The sequence below is a fragment of the Narcine bancroftii genome, chromosome 4 (genome assembly GCF_036971445.1).
Source record: "Narcine bancroftii isolate sNarBan1 chromosome 4, sNarBan1.hap1, whole genome shotgun sequence".
Classification (NCBI taxonomy): domain Eukaryota; kingdom Metazoa; phylum Chordata; class Chondrichthyes; order Torpediniformes; family Narcinidae; genus Narcine; species Narcine bancroftii.
Window position 1 is genome coordinate 201,127,055 of NC_091472.1, and position 18,001 is coordinate 201,145,055.

The 18,001-nt window shown below is 46.9% G+C and overlaps 2 protein-coding genes across 4 annotated transcripts in view; one reads left to right on the forward strand and one right to left on the reverse strand.

Annotated features, from left to right (window-relative positions):
• LOC138761455 (uncharacterized protein C22orf15-like) overlaps positions 1 to 5,607 on the forward strand; it is a 30,570-nt gene extending 24,963 nt beyond the window's left edge. For both annotated transcript variants that reach the window (XM_069933643.1, XM_069933644.1), the window contains exons 5-7: positions 954 to 1,076; positions 3,716 to 3,790; positions 4,970 to 5,607. In XM_069933643.1, the coding sequence (XP_069789744.1) occupies positions 954 to 1,076; positions 3,716 to 3,790; positions 4,970 to 5,124 (353 nt within the window). In that variant the 3' untranslated portion in view covers positions 5,125 to 5,607. The remainder of the gene's footprint in view (positions 1 to 953; positions 1,077 to 3,715; positions 3,791 to 4,969) is intronic.
• Positions 4,727 to 12,411, reverse strand: LOC138761456 (coiled-coil-helix-coiled-coil-helix domain-containing protein 2-like). 2 transcript variants are annotated; one of them, XM_069933645.1, is made up of 4 exons: positions 12,318 to 12,411; positions 11,675 to 11,900; positions 10,596 to 10,755; positions 4,727 to 5,017 (listed from the first exon to the last, which is right to left on the reverse strand). In XM_069933645.1, exons 1-4 carry the CDS (start codon positions 12,344 to 12,346, stop codon positions 4,971 to 4,973), a joined length of 462 nt encoding a protein of 153 aa, XP_069789746.1. In that variant the 5' UTR covers positions 12,347 to 12,411; the 3' UTR covers positions 4,727 to 4,970. The 2 variants fall into 2 exon arrangements, with proteins under 2 accessions (XP_069789746.1, XP_069789747.1); XM_069933646.1 differs by lacking the exon at positions 4,727 to 5,017 and adding an exon at positions 8,144 to 8,278.
• Between the last annotated feature and the right edge of the window lie 5,590 nt (positions 12,412 to 18,001).

The following is an 18,001-nucleotide window of genomic DNA, read 5'->3' on the forward strand; positions in this document are numbered from 1 at the left end:
TCCTTTGGAGTTATGAAACCGTGCACATAATGAGTCAATTAGGTATGATTAAAAGAGTGGTTTTCAAAGATTTTTCTTTCCACCCACATACCACCTTAAGCAATCCCTTACTAATCACAGAGCACATTTAGCATAGGGATTACTTCAAGTGGTATGTGAGTGGAAAGGGAAGGTTGAGGACCACTGATACAAGGATAGATAATCATTCCCAGTGCCAGTTAGTGTAAAATAAAGTGATGCTTCAAAAGTGGTCCCAGAGTAGTTTATGGTCAGGTTTAGGATAGTATGGGAGGTTCCAGGGCCTGAGAGCTGTTTGTTTAAAGTAAAATTGAAACATAAATACAGCACAGTGACAGGCCACTTTGGACCATGAGTCCATGCCACCCAATTACACCAAATTAACCTACAACCTCTGGAACATTTCGAACAGTGGGAGGAAATCAGAGCCCACAGGGGAAACCTACACAGACGTGGGGAGAACGTGCAAACTCCTTCCAGACAGTGCTGGATTCGAACCCCGGTCCCAATCGCCGGCGCTGTAACAGCGTTGCACTGACCGCTTCGCCATCTGTGCTGCCTGTTGGATAGAAACTCTTCTAGATTCTGGAGGTGGTGGATGACAGGTTTCTGTATCATATGGCCGAAGGGAGCGAGTGAGAAGAGGGTGTGTCTGGGATATTGGGGGCCCTTCCTGGTGTTGGCAGCTTTCCCGAGGCAGTGCCTCACAGAGATGTCTGCAAAGGATGGGAGTCATGTCCCCTAAACCAGCAGACAGGGCGTCATTTCAGCGTCTCACTGAAAGGAGGCCCATTTAGCGTGGTAGCTCTCCCTCTGGCAATTCACTGGAGCTATAGCTGGAATGGGGTGACCAATGCTTGAAGCCATAGACTTCTGGCTCAGCAGAGAAGGTGCTGAAAAATGAGACACTCACCTTGATTTCTTTGTTTGTGAAGAGTGCATCGATCTGATGGATGAGACCGGAAACCTAATGAGGTTGAGTGAACAACAAACCTCCCTTGAGCAAGCCAGCAGCATCTTGACGGCACGGCGGACATATATCCTCATCAAAGTTACAAGTGAGTCCACTCAAATCTTCTTCAATGACCAGACCTTGGGGTAGTGATTGATACAGCTCATGTGGGCTGATGATAGAGTCAATGAAAATAACATGGAGACATGCAGGGACAGTGGTTCAGTGACACAGGGACCACGTTGTGGGAAACAGTGTTCCAGCATTGCAGGGGAGGGTCTCAAATCAAGCCGATAGGAAGCCCATAGCATCCCACTGTCTATGGGTGTGAAAACAGTGTCCCACTGTCCTGGGGTGTGAAAACACAGTGTGTCCCATTGTCTCTGAGTGTGAGAACAGTGTGCCAGTGTCCCTGAGTGTGAGAACACAGTGTGTCCTACTGTCCCTGAGTGTGAGAACAGTGTGCCAGTGTCCCTGAATGTGAAACACAGTGTGTCCTACTGTCCCAGAGTGTGAGAACACAGTGTCCCACTGTCGCCGAGTGTGAGAACAGTGTTCCAGTGTCCCTGAGTGTGAAAACACAGTGTGTCCTACTGTCCCTGTGTGAGAACAGTGTGCCAGTGTCCTTGAGTGTGGGAACAGTGTGTCCTACTGTCCCCGAGTGCGAGAACACAGTGTGCCAGTGTCCCTGAGTGTGAAACAAAGTGTGTCCTACTGTCCCTGTGTCCCTGAGTGTGAAACACAGTATGTCCTACTCTCCCTGTGAAAACAGTGTGCCAGTGTCTCAGTGTGAAACAGTGTGTCCCACTGTACCTGAGTGTGATAACAGTGTGTCCCACTGTCCGTGTGAGAACACAGTGTCCATGAGTGTGAGAACAGTGTGTTCCACTGTCCCTGAGTGTGAGAACATAGTGTGCCATTGTCCCTGAGTGTGAGAACACCATGTGTCCCAGTGTCCCCGCATGTGAGAACACAATGTGTCAGTGTCCTTGAGTGTGAGAACATCGTGTGTCCCACTTCCCCCGAGAATGAGAATACCATATCCCACTGTCCCCGAGTGTGAGAACACCGTGTGTCCATCTCTGACCATGAAAACACTGTGTGACGCACCAGTGAACTGAGTGTAACATGGGTAGGAGGAAAGTCCAGGAGAAGATTTGCCGAGACAGTGTCTGTTCAGATTGGAATAGCAGGCTTATTGGGAAAGGTTAGGCCTTTCAAATGTGATTGAACTTCCTGAGGAAGAGACAAAGGTGATTGATGAGGTAGATGAGTGAATGTTGTAAACATGGAGTTTAGTGAAGCATTCACCAAGGTCCCACTGGGCTAATCCATAAGGTGAAGGCACGTGCAATCCAGAGTGACTTGGTACCTGGTTCTGATCAGACAGAGGAGGGTAGTGGTGAAGGTGCATCAGCTGGCCTGGAGCTGTGCAAATAGTGCTGCTCTGCAAGGATCTGGGCTGGGAGCTCTGCTGTTTTATTGATAAATAAAAATATAGACCATGTTCAGGCAGATATGCAGTTTAAATTGGCATAATGTTCAGCACAACCAGCATGGACCAGAGGGCTTGTTCTGACATAGTACTGACCCATACCCCATAATCAGATGCTGGTCTTCTTATAGGATTTAAGAACAGTGTTTGTCCACATCATCGCAACGTTGAAATGATGTGTCTGTGCCAATGCGTTTTAACACCATGTCTGGGTCTATCTCCAAGAAGGTGGAGAAGGTAGAATTGATGCAATATTACGGGGCAGTCCCAGATTTACCCGTGTACCTTCATTTGATGTTTGCACCTCTGCCTCTTCCATTGCTACGTGAATGTGCTGTGCACATTTTACCACTGCAGTTATTTTATGTACCTAACAGATGGTCTTCATTAATCGTGGGACTGAACGTAGGAGCCGAGAGGCAGCTCTATAGGACCCTGGTCGGAACCCACTTGGAGTACAGTGCACAGTTCAGGTCACCTCACTACCGAAAGGATGGGACAGCCACAGAAAGGGGGCAGGGGAGATCTATAAGGAGGTTGTCTGGATTAGGGGGTTTGCCTTCTGAAAACAGGTTGAGTGAACTCGGCCTTTTCTCCTTGGAGCAGCGGAGGATGAGATGATAGGATGATGAGAGATGCGGATCATGTGGACAGTCAGAGGCTTTTACCCAGGGCTGAAATGGTCCACAAGAGGACAGGGGTTTAAGGTACAGAGAGGTCAGGCGTAAGATTTTAACGCAGTGAGTGGTGGGGGCATTGAATGGGCTGCCGGCAACGGTGGTGGAGGTGGATACGTTAGGGTCCTTTAAGAGAATTTTGGATGCGTGCATGGAGCTTAAAAAAATAGATGGCTATGGGTAAGCCTAGTAATTTCTAAAGGGAGGGATATGTTTGGCACAACTTCGAAGGGCCTGTATTGTGCTGTAGGTTCTTTAAACTCTTGATTTTCCTTCTCTGTTTAAATTCTAAATTTATTTGTATGATGTAAATTGAAACCTGCGCCACCCATTAACCTCCCCCCAACCCCCCGCCAGTATGTTTAGAACGGTGGGAGGAAACCAGGGTCCCTGGGGAAAACTTCACAGACATGGGGAGAACGTACTAACTCCTTACAGACAGCGTGGGATTCAAACCCTGGTTCCAATCGCTGGCCCTGTAATGGCGTTGCGTCAACTGTGCCGGCCACCGTTATGGGCAATGCTTCATCCTGAACACTTTTATTGCTAATTTGCATTTGTTTTGCGTTCTAGAGCAAGGTGACTCCGAGAGTGTAAAATATGAAGCAGTGCTGGACAAAATTGAACATCTTCATCCTGTGGTGGCAGGTCAGGCTCACGCAGCACACAAGAGGAGGGTTAAATCATTAAAGGGATGGGAAAACACAAAGACTAGGATAAAAGGGATTGGGAGCAGGGTGTGTCAATGGGGGGGGGGTGGGGGGTAACATGTGTTTTGATAGAAGGGCGAATAGAGTTGGGGGTGGATGGGGTTTTGGGTAAGGGGTTCATTTTGAGGATCACTGCACCAGAGCGGTGAATGAATATACAGTATGTGATGGGAAGGAAACAGATGGATTAAATTAAGAGGATTTAACTTCATACTCCCGAAGGAGAGGGTTGCTTAAGAGCATTAAGGACAAAATCGATTATAATAGTGGGTTCATGTATTGCATGCGGACTGATCTCCTCAGTGTTGAGAGCAGGAATGCAGGGGGTAGGATTGACAGCCAGAGGGACGTAACAGGAAGAGGGCTTTGAGATGCAGGACAGTGACCCAGAATGCTTGGTGGCGATGTAAACATTTGTCTAAAGGCAGTGGCTTTCAAACTTTTCCTTTCCACTCACAGTCCACCTTCCCTGTGTCAAAAGGCGCTCTGTGATTAGTAAGGGATTGCTTAAGGTGGGATGTGGGTGGAAAGAAAAATTACTGAAAATTGGCCTCTGCGATGGTATTTTGCAAGACAGGGGTGTGGGGGGTGAAGGAATTTAAAACTTTAGTTGGGATGAATGTGCTTCAGTGATGTCCTGATAATGGCCCCTATCACCAAGGATTGGGATGTTCATGGGATCTTCTGTTTGCGCTGTAATGTTCCATCAACATTCACATCCAAGGTGTCTCAGGAATTCAGGGTTCTGTTCTGAAATATAGGAATTCATCCCATTTAATAAGACATGGCATGACGGGAGGGAACACCCTCATTATGTCAGCACAAGGGCCAAAGTGGGCTGATGAACATCTGAGGGCAACAGTCTATGTAGGTGATTCAAAGGGGTGGCTTCATAGGAAGCACAAGGATGGCATTCATGTCCCACCACTGAGACTTCGATGTGGGGTTACAAGAGCCTTGAAGAAGTGGCTGGAGGATTGAAACGATGGAGAGGTAGGTTGATTGGTGGATAAGTGTATGGGGTCTTTGAGGGAGTTGTTAATAAACATGAGGGTTGGCTACAGCTCCTCAATGAGCCTTGGCTGCTTGTGTTGATCCTGGTGTATCTCTTTATTAGATCAGCTTCGGATGTTGTCCAATCCAAAGGCCAAGGAGAAGGAGACAGCTGTAAGGAAACACAGATCTACTAAGGAGGTTATCCTGACCCCACCATCCAAAAACAAGTCACCCATCAGGCCTAAAAACACCAACAGCCCACAGCGAAGGACTTGAGTACAGTGGGAACTCTGGTGAATAAACCACACAATCCAGGGATCAGGTTAGCAATAGGCAGATAAGATACATGGGATGAAGGGACACACCAAGGTTATTTTCTGGGGTACAGGAAGGATGGTAGGGTCCTAAATTAATTCAAAAAGCTTATTCAGCAAACACACATGGAATTTACTCACAGACAATTATAGGTGAATAGATTTGGAGCAATGGAACAAAAAACGAGAAACACAGGAACTGCGGGGGATCTTGAGCAAACAATGTGTTGGTCGAGGAACTCATGGGGTCGGGCAGCATTTGTAGATAGAAACCATTCTGGGTTGGAATCCTTCAAGTCTCAATTAAAACGGGCCAACCTGACACATTCACCAACCATTTCGACCCATGGATGCTGCTTGACCCGCCGAGGTCCTGCAGCAGCTCATTGTGAAACCAAGCAGTGGTCTGAAAGATCAATAAAACTTAAATACTCTTTGATCTTTATTGCGGTGCCCGTGTGGTAAATGGGAGACCATTGTCATTTCCTCTCCCTCACGGTACATACTCTTTATTTTTTTCTTGAAGTTTGTTAATGAATATCCCTCACCCTTTCAGACACTGATTTCTACTTCAAAACTAGGTCTTTCAAAGTTGTGTTCAGTCCAAAGGTACATTAATTGCACACATCATTGCTGGCAAAAACACAGATGCAGGAGGAACTCAGCAGGTCTTGCAGTGTTCCTTGGAGGTTAAATGGTAGATCCACTTTTTTGGGGAATTAAAACTCACATGGCTTGTCTTCCATATTGAATACAAGCTTGGACTCCCGGATTCTATCGGAAACTCCCTGGAGCTAAATGATCGAAACAATATGTGGATTGCAGAGAATTGTGTGACCTTGCTGTCAGGAACCTCGTGGATTGCAGAGGATCATGTGGCCTCCCTGACTGGAACCTAGTCCAAAGTCACATCACCTGCCACCCATTAGTGCACCCCTTACTGCTGGTTCATTTGAATGATGCAGGGCCATCATTGGGTAGACACCCAAGCTCAGAACCATATAAACTCAACACGTGCTCCTTGGTCCTGACTCTACACCAGGTCGCTAAACTGTGGACATCACTGGAGGAGTCATTGCGAAGGTGTGCACTACTCACCACGTGTAGGAATATTTCACCTCGAGCTGCACCACGCTGGAACAGGGAACTGGGAGTGTGTTTGGAAGTCCGTCTGTGAGTGTGTAAACGTGCGGGAGAGTGTGGTAGGGTAAGCAGCCACTGGTTTAGAGGACCCTTACGCCTGATGTGCCTGCTTACACCGTTAATTTTTGTCTTGTACCGCATAGAAGATAGGCGGCTACCAGTATCAGAGTCCAACATGGATCTGATATGAATTCCATGTAAAGTATCATTTGATGTCTTCCCCTGTTTGATTCCCATGTGGACAATAGTTACCTTTGATTGAGACACTTGTGTACTGACTTATCTCTCTATGAACCCACTGAACCAGATATTTTTCCTAAAACATGGCTTTCATGTGGTCCTAAAATACTTAATCTGTCTGAAACAGGGGTGACCAACCTTTTAATTTTAGACATACAGCCTTGTCCAGGCCATTTTGGCCCACAAGTCCATGCCGTCCGATGAACCTGCATTCCCGGTATGCACTTGTGGGCCGAAATGGCCGGTTACCTTGCTGTATGTCTAAATTAAAAAATGGCAACTCTTGGTATGAAAGAAAATGATGTGCTGTCATCACATAAAAATGTAGGGATAACAATAAAAAACATCCTGTTGCTTTTGGTACTGGGCTGCTTGGTTTTAGGGAGGGGGAAGATGAAGGGAGTTAACTCAACACCAAGGCAGAGTCTTTTATTTTTATTTGTTAATTTTTCTCAAATTAAATGTCAGAAGGAAGCCCAGCATTTATTGCTTCTTAATTGCCCTTGTCCCGAGGAGTTGGCAAAGCTATCCCAGAGGGTAGTTGCGTTAACCAATTTGGTGTGCCTGGAGCCAAACCAGGCAAGGATGGCATGATTCTTCCCTTGAAGGCCTCCGCAGACCAAGTAGGAATTTACAAGCTGGTACGTAGTTTTCATTACGCACAGTTCTGACTACTGGGTCACAAGTCCGTTAACTGCTGCATCAGTAGAGGAAACTAGTTATTAAAATCAACCACTCAAGGGGGTGGGGGCAGTCATGATTCTTCAATATACACAATGGAAGATCACAATGAGCATTCAGCCCCATTACAGTGGTAATAACACAAGCCAGATATCTGAAGTCAGCCTGAAACTGTGGAAGGGGAGTGGGGATGGTTGATTTACCTCTGGTCACTGAATTAGAACATCACTGGTACTAGTGCCACAGCAGTGCCCGAATCAAAATTCAATCATACCCTTTACACCGCCCAAAACTAGAGTAAGTGAAGGGAGAGGGAAAAGCAAGTACAACCCCACCTTTCCAGGCTCCTCACAGCTGCCATGCACTGCACCTCACCCAAACACAACCTGCAAACAAAGCATGGACACGACCATGCTATATAATGGGATATCAAATCCACGATGCAAGAGAGGCCAGAGATGGAGTAACGTTTAATTGTGGATTACAGGACTGCGGATGGTTTCATGGTCAAGGGGGCAACTCAGGAGGTCTTAAAACTCTTATTTTCAAATCTATCAAAATCAAAGCATTCTCCACAGGACAATTCAATAATATTGTTCAACAGTCTCATTGCGGGAAATTTTGGGGAGTTTCCTCTGGTCCTTTAGGAAAACATCTTTAATCTGTACTCACACCCTGTTGCCAGTGACCCTGCTTCGAATCCGGCACCGTCTGTAGGGAGTTGGTACTTTCCTGCATGGGTTTCCTCACACCACCCTCAACACAAGTTAATTTGGGTGTAATTGTGGGTTGAAATGGCCTGTTACCATTTTGCATGTCTAAGATTTAAAAAATAACACACTTTCACCTATTAAAATGTCAACCAACAGCCTTGCTTTTCTGCCTGGCCACTACCAGCTTACAACAGAGGCAAAGACTAATCGCACAGGACACTTTATTCATATCTAGTGACCATACAACATTAGCAAGGTCTACAATTATGAGACATCTTAGGAATCTTCACAATCTTTTCTCTCCACTTGTGGAAGGTTTTCAACTTCTTTAGTATATACCTGGTAGAAAGGTAAAGAGAATTTAGAAAATCAAAATGCAATGAGGCAGTCAACAAGGTTTTAGGAAAGAAAAAAATGTTTGATGAATCATAACCAACAGGATAGACATGGGTAGGTTGAGGAAAACAAGTAACAGAATGTAACAGCACAGACCAGGCCCTTCAGCCCACAATGTTGTGCCAACCTAGGTAAAGCAACACCACAATCCTATCCTTCCCGACTTCATACCCATCACCCCCTTTTTCTTACATCCCTGTGTCTATCAAGTCTTTTGAATGTCCCTATTGTAGCAGTCTCCAATGCCACCCCAGGCAATGTATTCCAGGCACCAACCTCTTCTCGATGTAAAATAAAAATACCAGACACCTCTCATAAACATTCCTCCATTCGCTTTAAATTGATGTCCTCTGGTATTTGCTATTGTTGCCCTGAGAAAAAGGAGCTGGCTGCCCACCCTCTCTAAGCCTCTCATAACCTTATACACCTCTATTAAGTCACATCCTTCTTCGCTCCAAAGACAGAAGACCCAACTCTGTCAAACTTGCTTCATAATTCTCCAATCCAAGCAACAGTCTGGTAAATCTCTCTGCAGCCCCTTCAAAGCATCTACAACCTGTTCGTAATGAGGCAACCAGAGCTGAATGCAATACTCGAACCAGAGTTTTATACAGCAGCAAATGTACATTTTTACCCCCCTGAGGATGTTACACAAATGGTTACATTGATATGTTAGCATGGAGAACTGGCCAAAAAAGAGAGATCATGGACCAGGTGGATAGACTACAAATAGTGGCCTCTCCAACACATTTTTCATGCAATACAGTGACCTGAACTGTACTCAAGTTGTGGTTCATCTAGTTTTGGACACTGTACCATCATAATCTTCTTGCCTTTACACTGTATACTTCAGGTAGAGAATCCCTTCCGGCTTCTTCACCACCGTATTGATCTGTCTCACTAGTTGTTTTTATGGAGGGCGGCCACTTTTGAGACCAGCTCCATCGTTGGAGAAAACGGCACTTTTTATGGAGAAGGCCCAAAAGGCTGCTGCAGCATTGCTTTTATGAAGAGCAGTGCCTCGTCGTGTACTCCGGAGCCAATGGAGGCAGGGTAACAGGTGCCATAGCGCCATCCGTCAACATGATGGCATACATACATGGCGAGCAATGGGCATCATTACCCATAATCCCCACACAGCTGGAATCGCTCTGGGAATCGCAGAGCAGTTCCAGGTGTGCGGGGGGGATTGTGGGTAATGAAGACAGCCATTGATCCTTCTGCCCGGTGCTGCCCCTCTGGCACGCCAAGGGACTCCAACCTCCAGCATTTACATGGTGTTACTGCTACAAATGGACATGAGGAAGTAGAGCCGGAGAGTCCGATGGATGAAAGAGGGGAGCAAAGTGCCAGGCCTGGCGTGTCGGAGAGACAGCACCAGGTAGAAGAGCCGGAGGAAGGAGCCGCGGGTTTTTGTTTTAATGCGGGATGAATGACTGGGTCCTGGGTGACTGAGGACATCATCAGCCCACCCCTAGCAGGAGCAGCATATTTATGGACCGAGGTGGAGCTCTTCATCTCTGCAATCAGCTTGAGGAGGGATTGGATTTAGCATCTTGGAGCCACGTGTTGAGTATTTATTGAGGAAAGTTTAGTGATGTGAGGGCGGAGAATATCCACCTTTATAGTCAAATTCTTTTCTATAAAAGGGCCTACTAACTTTACAGCTCCAAGGGCCATCTATTACAGCAAACCCTAGTTGCCTTCTATTTAATATTAATGACCCTGCCTTACTCTATCTCAGTGGTTTTCAAACTTTTTCTTTTAAGTCACATATCCCTATGCCATTGGTGCTCTGTGATTAGTAAGGAATTGCTTAAGGTGGGCTGTGGATAGAAAGAAAATGTTTTAATCCCTAATTGACTCGATATGTGCACAGTTTCATAACTCCAAAGGAAATGGGCCAATGTTAATTTTTCTAAAGCTAAATATTTCAGTAACAATTGGATTTTGAGCAGTAATTCTCAACCTTTCCTTCCCACCCACATCCCACCTTAAGCAATCCTGGACTAATCATAGGGCACTGATGCCATAGGGATTACTTAAAGTGGGATGTGAGTGGAAGAAAAAGGTTGAAAACCATTCCTCAAGATTCTCTTCTCAAATGCACATCATACTTCTCTCCTTATTTAAGTGTATTTAAAAAAAACAAAACAATACTTTCTGGTGTGTGGTACAGAAAGCAATACAGGTACAGGAGGTAATTTAAGGCAGCAAGTGGAACGTTGGAGGTTGGTATCACTTGCATTTATGCACTTACCATGTGCAGACCTGCATTGTTTCAACACTTCATTGAAGCCATCGCAGAGCGTTAGATCATGCTGGTTCTGGGCACAGTCCAGAAACTGTCTCATTTCAAACTGACAGGGCCTGTTCTCCGGAGCTTGAGATTGGGGCACTGGGGTTGCCACTGGGGGCTCCTACAGGGAAAGATAGAAATTTTAAGATATTCAATGAGCTTTAAGGTGAGGCATCTGCATAAAATAAAATCAACCAGTTAAGCTTTGCACTTTACTCAACATGCAAACTCTTCCCGCACCCTCACAATCAGCTCTACTTGTCCAAATGCTCATACTGCAGAAAACATTCAAACGACATAGATTCTATCTTGTTGCTTGATAGTGGCATGGCAACAGAAACTTTCTATCCCAACTTGAAACCTACAAGCAACTATGATTTTCTAACAGTGATTTTACCAATTGTTCATTTAATTTTCTTAGGAGCATCTTTTTTTTTCATTGAACCAAGTTCATAAAATATGATAGGAGTCTACTTATCACAGAAATCAACTACTAGCCCACCCTCCAAACCAACTGTCAACACCCACTTACACGAATCCTGTATTTGGGACAGCACGGTGGGCATAGTAGTTAGCGTGATGCTGTTACAGCGTAAGCGATTGGGACCAGGGATTGAATCCAGCATTGACTGTAGGAGTTTGTACGATCTCCCCACGTCTGCATGGGGTTTTCCCCTCTGGGGGACTCCGGTTTCCTCCCACCGTTCAAAATGTACTGGGGTTTGTAGGTTAATTGGGTGTAAATTGGGCAGGATGGATTCGTGGGTCGAAATGGCCTGTACCACTCACCCACACAGTAGTGGCAATTCACTTTAGCCACTTCTTTGGGATTTGGGAAGAAACTGTGCACTTGAGGGGGGGGGGGGAGCCATTGAGAGAAAATGCCAACTCCACCCCAGAGGTCAGGGTCACAGGAGCTGAGAAACTGCACCAGTACTTGATCTGTATTTTCTACATGGAAGATTTGAGGCTTCAGTAAGCCCGACATTCTCAGATTTCCAACACTTGTAACTGAAAGGATAGTCTCATCAGCCTTTTACCTGGTAGGTGACATCTGCCCTGGCTGGCTCCGAGCCACCTCCACCACTCAAGGCTCCAGTCAGTGCGCTGCCCATGACGTGGCCCACCGCTGAGCCCACGGCCACTCCTGCTGCCGTGGTCGCCATCTGTGCCATCAGGCCAGGCTGGCGGGGCTGGGCTGGGGAAGGTGCAACAGTAGCTGGAACGACACGGGCAGGGGGAGGGGCTCGTGATGGAGGAGGCCGGCTGCAACACAAACAAGAAGTCATCAGGATGAAACAGCAGCAGTCAATTCAGATACACAAAGTGTCAGGGTGGAAATACAGCGCTTCTGGAGGGAGTGGATGGTGAACACATCCTGGCTCTGGGCGGAAGGTGGGGGGCAGAGGGACAGAGCGAGAAAGAGCCACACACACACACATAGAGAAAAACGGGAGAGGGGAGAGCGGCGAGAGCGAGAGGGACCGGGGAGGTGGGCCTCAGGACCCGGTGAGCGGGGAGGGCACTCGGCTCTGGGCCCTGTGACCTCGACGCGCCCTTCACGATGCCGGGCAGCAGACCTGAGCCTCGAGCGCCCGCTTCTCTCTTTCCCCTTCCCCCTCTCCCTCCCTCCCTCCCTCCCCCTCCTCGCTCCCCACCCCCAGAGTTCGGCCCGGCGCGCACCTCACTCGACTGCGGCTACCGCGGGGCATGGCGTCGTCTCTCCGTCTTCGCACCGGCACAGTGCGCACACGCCAAGTGCTGACGTCGCTCTGACGTCATCGCGTAACGAGACGTGCGTCGAACTGCGCGGTGGATTGAGTTTCCTATGCTGGACAGGGGCTCCTCAACTTACGATGGGGCCGGGAAACTCATCACAAGTAGAGGAGTGTCCGTATTTACGAACATTCCCTCCACTCCCCGTGACCACCACTGCGTCCTGTCTTCCCCTCCCCCCTTTGTTGGTGCACGGGCATTTCAGCCCATCGGTCTCAGCCCCTCAAACCCCTTGGACTCAGCCCCTCAGTCCCAGCCCCTCAAGCCCCTTGGACCCAGCCCCTCAGTCCCCTCAGTCCCAGCCCCTCAGTCCCCTCAGTCCCAGCACCTCAATCTCCTCAGTCCCAGCCAGATTGTCCATTCTCATCTTTGATGCCGTTCAAATCACCGGACAGAATGATCAGGCTCGACATCACTAGTAACAGTGGGAGCTGCTGGAAGATGGCTCGCCTCTTGCTCTGCACGGGAGAGGCATGCACGGCGATCAGCCGGAACGTTGTGTTGTGGTACTTGAGGTCCACCATGACGAGATCCCTCCCCCCCACATTAACCTCAGTGACTGCAAAGTTTCCTCCTAGGCCAGGCCAGATGTGTGATGATCATTATGACCACCCCCTGTAGGACAATCACATCTGCCTTGACTTTACCAAGGTATTCTAAAGTGTTAACACATTGTATAGCGAGTTTAACACTGCGCACGACGAGGGTTGCGAATTCAACCTCAATTTTATGATCACAGGAGTCCCCAGTTTGTCAACCTTAAAGCCCATTTGGTGCCCGTCAGCCTGAGCCCACATGCCCAACACTTTGGTAAACTCCAGTACTGCTTGTGGGCTCAGGATCAGGGTGTGATTCTCCTCTAGGAGCCGATTTTGGGTCATATCCCCAGGGTCACCTCTGCTCGGGCCGTGCTGGCGGTGTCACGGGAGGGAATTCCGCTGTGCTCCTGCTGCTCCAGCTCCTGGCTAGTTTGTATTCTTCTCCTGGAGCTGAGGGGGTGGGGGGAGTGGCCACTGGCCTCTGCCTTGCTCATGGGCTCTCAGAACTGGGGGCTCTGTACCTCCCACTGTCAGGCTTGCTTGTAATCCGTTTTCTTCCTTTCCTTCCTCTCCGTCCTGCACCTCCTCTATCTTGTGCCAGATGCCGAGAGGAGGGCAGGTGGCCAGAGGGTGCAGAAGTGGACTGGTCCACAGGCTCACTCTTTCCACAGTGGGGCCCCTTGTCCCACAAATGGATCAAGAGCTCAGAGCTGAAGGCACCCCCCCCCCCCCTTTGAAAGCCATTTCCTTTCAGCTGGTTAGGAGTTCATCAATTCAAATATTTTACAGCCAATATTCCTTCTAATTTTTAGTATTCAGTAGCCTCTTTTAAACTGCAGCACCTGGGTCACCCTCCTGGGACCCGGGTACAATTACTGGGGCAAAGGTCCTGGATGCACCTATTAAATTGCAAGGGGATTGACCCATTACAACACCAACTTGGCGATTTAAGGGGGAATCCCGCCCCTGCAATGATGTGTCACATTCTCATCAGAAGTACCGCTGGACGTTTGGATGCTTGCTGCCCGGTGAATCACACACGCAAGCGCTGACAACACTGGAATAAGCGGGTTAGCTATTTTCATTTTCAAATCATCCATTATCGTGACCTAGGTAAGTTTAACTGGGTTCCCTAACTACCTCTGATTAGACCCGGTCAGACCCTTTCTAACTGCCGTGTAACTGGAGCGCTAACCAGGTAATTTGCCCGGTTAACCCCATTTTATACGGCATTTTGAAAGAGCCTAATGTGTGCAAAAATCTTATGTTGTGCAAATTATTTTCCTGAGACAAAAGTATGTGTGTCCCAAATGCTTGTGCAAATGTAAACTTGAAATTGTTTCAAGATCATTTTGGCACAGCCTATCTCTGTCTGCGTGGGTTTTCCCTGGTGGCTCTGGTTTTCTCCCACCGTTTCATATTGGGGGTGTAGGTAAATTGGGTGTAAATTGGGCAGCACAAACTCCTGGGCTGAAAGGGCCTGTTAAAGTGCTTCATGTGTAAATTTAAATTTAAATACAATGTGTGCAGCTGCCCTGCCACCTCCTGGACGGTGCACATCACTACTGACATATGCAAGGATTTGTAAAGGCACAAAATTATTGGAGAAACACTATCAGTCCATCAGTGACCACACAGGCCAGAAACTTCGGTAAAATAGCTTTGCCTTCCATGCATGCTATGAGACGGAGATCCACAGTGCAGTATAGGCCCTTTACCCACAGTGTTGTGAATTTACTAAGTTCTATGAACCTAATGGTCTCTTAAAAGATCCCATTGTACCTGCCCCCACCACTGTTGCCAGCAGCATATTCCATGCACCCATCACTCTGTGTGTGGAAAAACCTGTTTGTTCCAACACCCCCTACACTTATCTCTGGCACATTAATACTATGCCCCCTTGTATCATCCATTTCTGCCCCCGGGGTTAAGTCAGTGGCCTGCTGAGTTTCTCCAGAAATTTTGTGTATTTACTAGCTCGTCTGCAGACTTTCCTGTTTCAAAAGGATTTGAAAAATGATCTTTTTGGAACAATGAATGAATCCCTTCCCACGGTGGGGCTGCCTAGTTAATCTTTAGCATTACATCATAATTATATTTTCAGAACACAAGTTGGACAACAAATCCTCTCTGGGAGCTGGTTCAATTGTCCTATGGAGAGGTTTGGATGCACATCTGCTGGACATTTGTGAGTCTGTGCCTGGAGTCTTGCTCTCCAGATCCAGGAATTGATGGTGCTGCTTTGGACTGGGATGATGTCTGGGATGAAGGGACTGCCATGCAAAGAAAGGTTGAGCAGAGGGAACCCACACACTGGGTTCTGCAGAAGAATGAGATATATTGAATATTTATTTTCTATATCACAGTCAATTTGTTTGTATTTCTCTCTTTGTTTACATTTTTTAAATCATTTAGACATACAGCATGGTAACAGGCCCTGCCAGTCCACAGGTGCATGCTGCCCAATTACACCTAATTAACCTGTAATCCCTGATACGTCTTTTGAACGGTGGGAGGAAACTGGAGTCCCTGGGGAAAACCCACGCAGACACGGGGAGAACGTACAAACTCCTGACAGACAGCGCAGGATTTGAACCCCGGTCCTGATCACTGGTGCTCTAATAGCGTTGCGCCAACCGTGGCACCCCTTTCTCTCTTTTGTTGAGTATCTTTTCTTGAGTACAGTTTTTTTTGCACTACTAATTAGTCCTGGTCACAGTGTACATTCTGCCCCAGGCCAACGCCAGCCCTGGTCGCAGTGTATCCTGCGCCCCAGGGTAACATCAGGCTGGCACTGGAGGGGCCGGGCACTGTGATCAGCAGCCATGAGACAGCACATCCCAATCATTGTAGGGGACTTCAATCAGGCCAACCTGAAGAAGTCTCTGACATCAACAGATCAAATGTGAGACCAAGGGAGCCAACACACTCACCACTGCTATACCACCATGATGAATGCCTACCGAGCCAACCATGACCGCACTTCGGCAAGTCTGATCACCCGGCTGTACTTCTACTCCTGGAGTACAAGCAGAGACTGAGGACCATGGCACCAGTGGTGAAAGTATGGTCAAGGGAGGTGAAGGAGTGTCTGCAGGACTGCCTTGAATTGGTGGACTGGAACATATTCAAAAACTCATCCATAGACTTGAATGAATATGCAACACGTGTCACTGACTTCATCAAGTCCTGCGTGGATGACAACATGCAAATACCAGGTGTTCCCCAATGCTGGATGAATAAGAGAATCTGCAACCTGCTGAGGGTGAGAACAGGGGTGTCTAGGTCTCTACAAGAAGACCAGGTGCGACCTGTGGACGGCCATCTCCAAGGTAAAATGGCAATTCCGGAGGAAGTTAGAGACAGATGCATGCCAGTTATGGCAGGGAGTGCAGAACATTACAGCCTACAAAGCGAGGGTGAACACCGTAGTTGGGTGTGATGCTTCATTACCCAATGAGCTGAACATCTTCTTTGGCCACTTTGAGAAGAAGAACCAAACATCATCTACTAGAATCCCTGCAAAGGCTGAGGACCCTGTGATAAATCAAGTCAAGTCAAATCATCTTTATTTATCATTCAAACCATGCTCGCATGGTAAAGTTGTGATAGCGGTTCTCCCGGACCATGGAGCATATTTACATAAATATGTTAGAATAGAAGTTAAACACATTAATATTAAGACGCTTACAGTAAAGGTCCACAGAGCATTATCCACATCTGTTCTGCAAATTCAGGAGCCTAAAGGCTTGGGATGTTTGGCTGCACAGTCGTGGTCAGCAGAGTGAACAGCAGTGGACTCAGCACACAGCCCTGGGGAGGGGGCGCCATGCGCAGTGTGAAGGTCTTACAGGTGCTGTTTCCAATCCGGACTGCTGGAGGTCTCCCCATCATGGTCGAGAATCCAATTGCAGAGAGAGATGTTTAGAACGAGCAGGTCCAATTTCCTTATCAGGTACTGAGGTATGATGGTGTTGAATGTCAAACTGAAGTCAATAAACAACATTTGAACATATGAGTACACAAAAAGCCTTAAGAGATTGGTCATGCCCAGAATTAACACATACCAATCTAAGCAAAGATCTGGACCCACTGCAATTCACCTATCGTCATAATCGCTCCATAGCAGATGCAAAATCACTGATCCTCCACTCAGCTCTGAATCACCTCAAAACCAGCAACTCATATATACAGCTGCTCTTTATCAACTACAGCTCAGACTTCAACATCATTATTCCCTTAGTGTTGGTCAGCAAGGAAGTTTCTGTGGAAAGGTAAGCCTTCCAGAGCCTCTATTCATAAATTAACTTGGAATTATGATTTGGAAGGATTTACGCTCTTGGATTTCAAAAAATATTTTTGGGGAAACCCAATTGAAGTTTGTCACCTCCCTCTATGATGGAGGAAGTAAGTCTTCATGGGCAAAATTGGAGTTGCAAAAGGTTGGTGAGAGAATAGCAGAAAACCTTATATATAAATGGAATTCTAAATTATTATCTGACCCTATTAAATCATATAATTACAATATGAAATAAAATTAATGGTCAAATTAGGGATTGGAGAGGGGGGTCTTTCACCTAAAACTCAAAATATGTTAATTCCATTAACTGATAAAATCTTGGACACACTTGGTCCCAGAGAGGGGTCAAGTGTATCGAGGATTGTTATGATCAGGGATAATTTATGACATTTGAGCAAACTAGGAATAAATATGGAGTTTTGAATACATCTTTTTTCTGCTGTCTTCAGTTAAGATTTTATTTATGGGTCAAATTATGTCCAGCACTGACCTTACCACAGCATAGTGAAATAGAGGCTCTGGTTCCAAAGGGGAGCATAAAAACATTTATTTCAAAAATATATTCTTTACTTCAGGTGGGAACCCCTCAACAAGGGTTTGATAAATGAAGACAAGGGTGGGTATAGACATTGATCAATTTTTCTGGTCCCACTTATGTTGGGACAGCATGACTAACATGATTAATGTAAGGATATCGGCTGGTGCAACATAACTTCCTGCATCAGCTGTACCTTACTCCACAAAAGTTACAT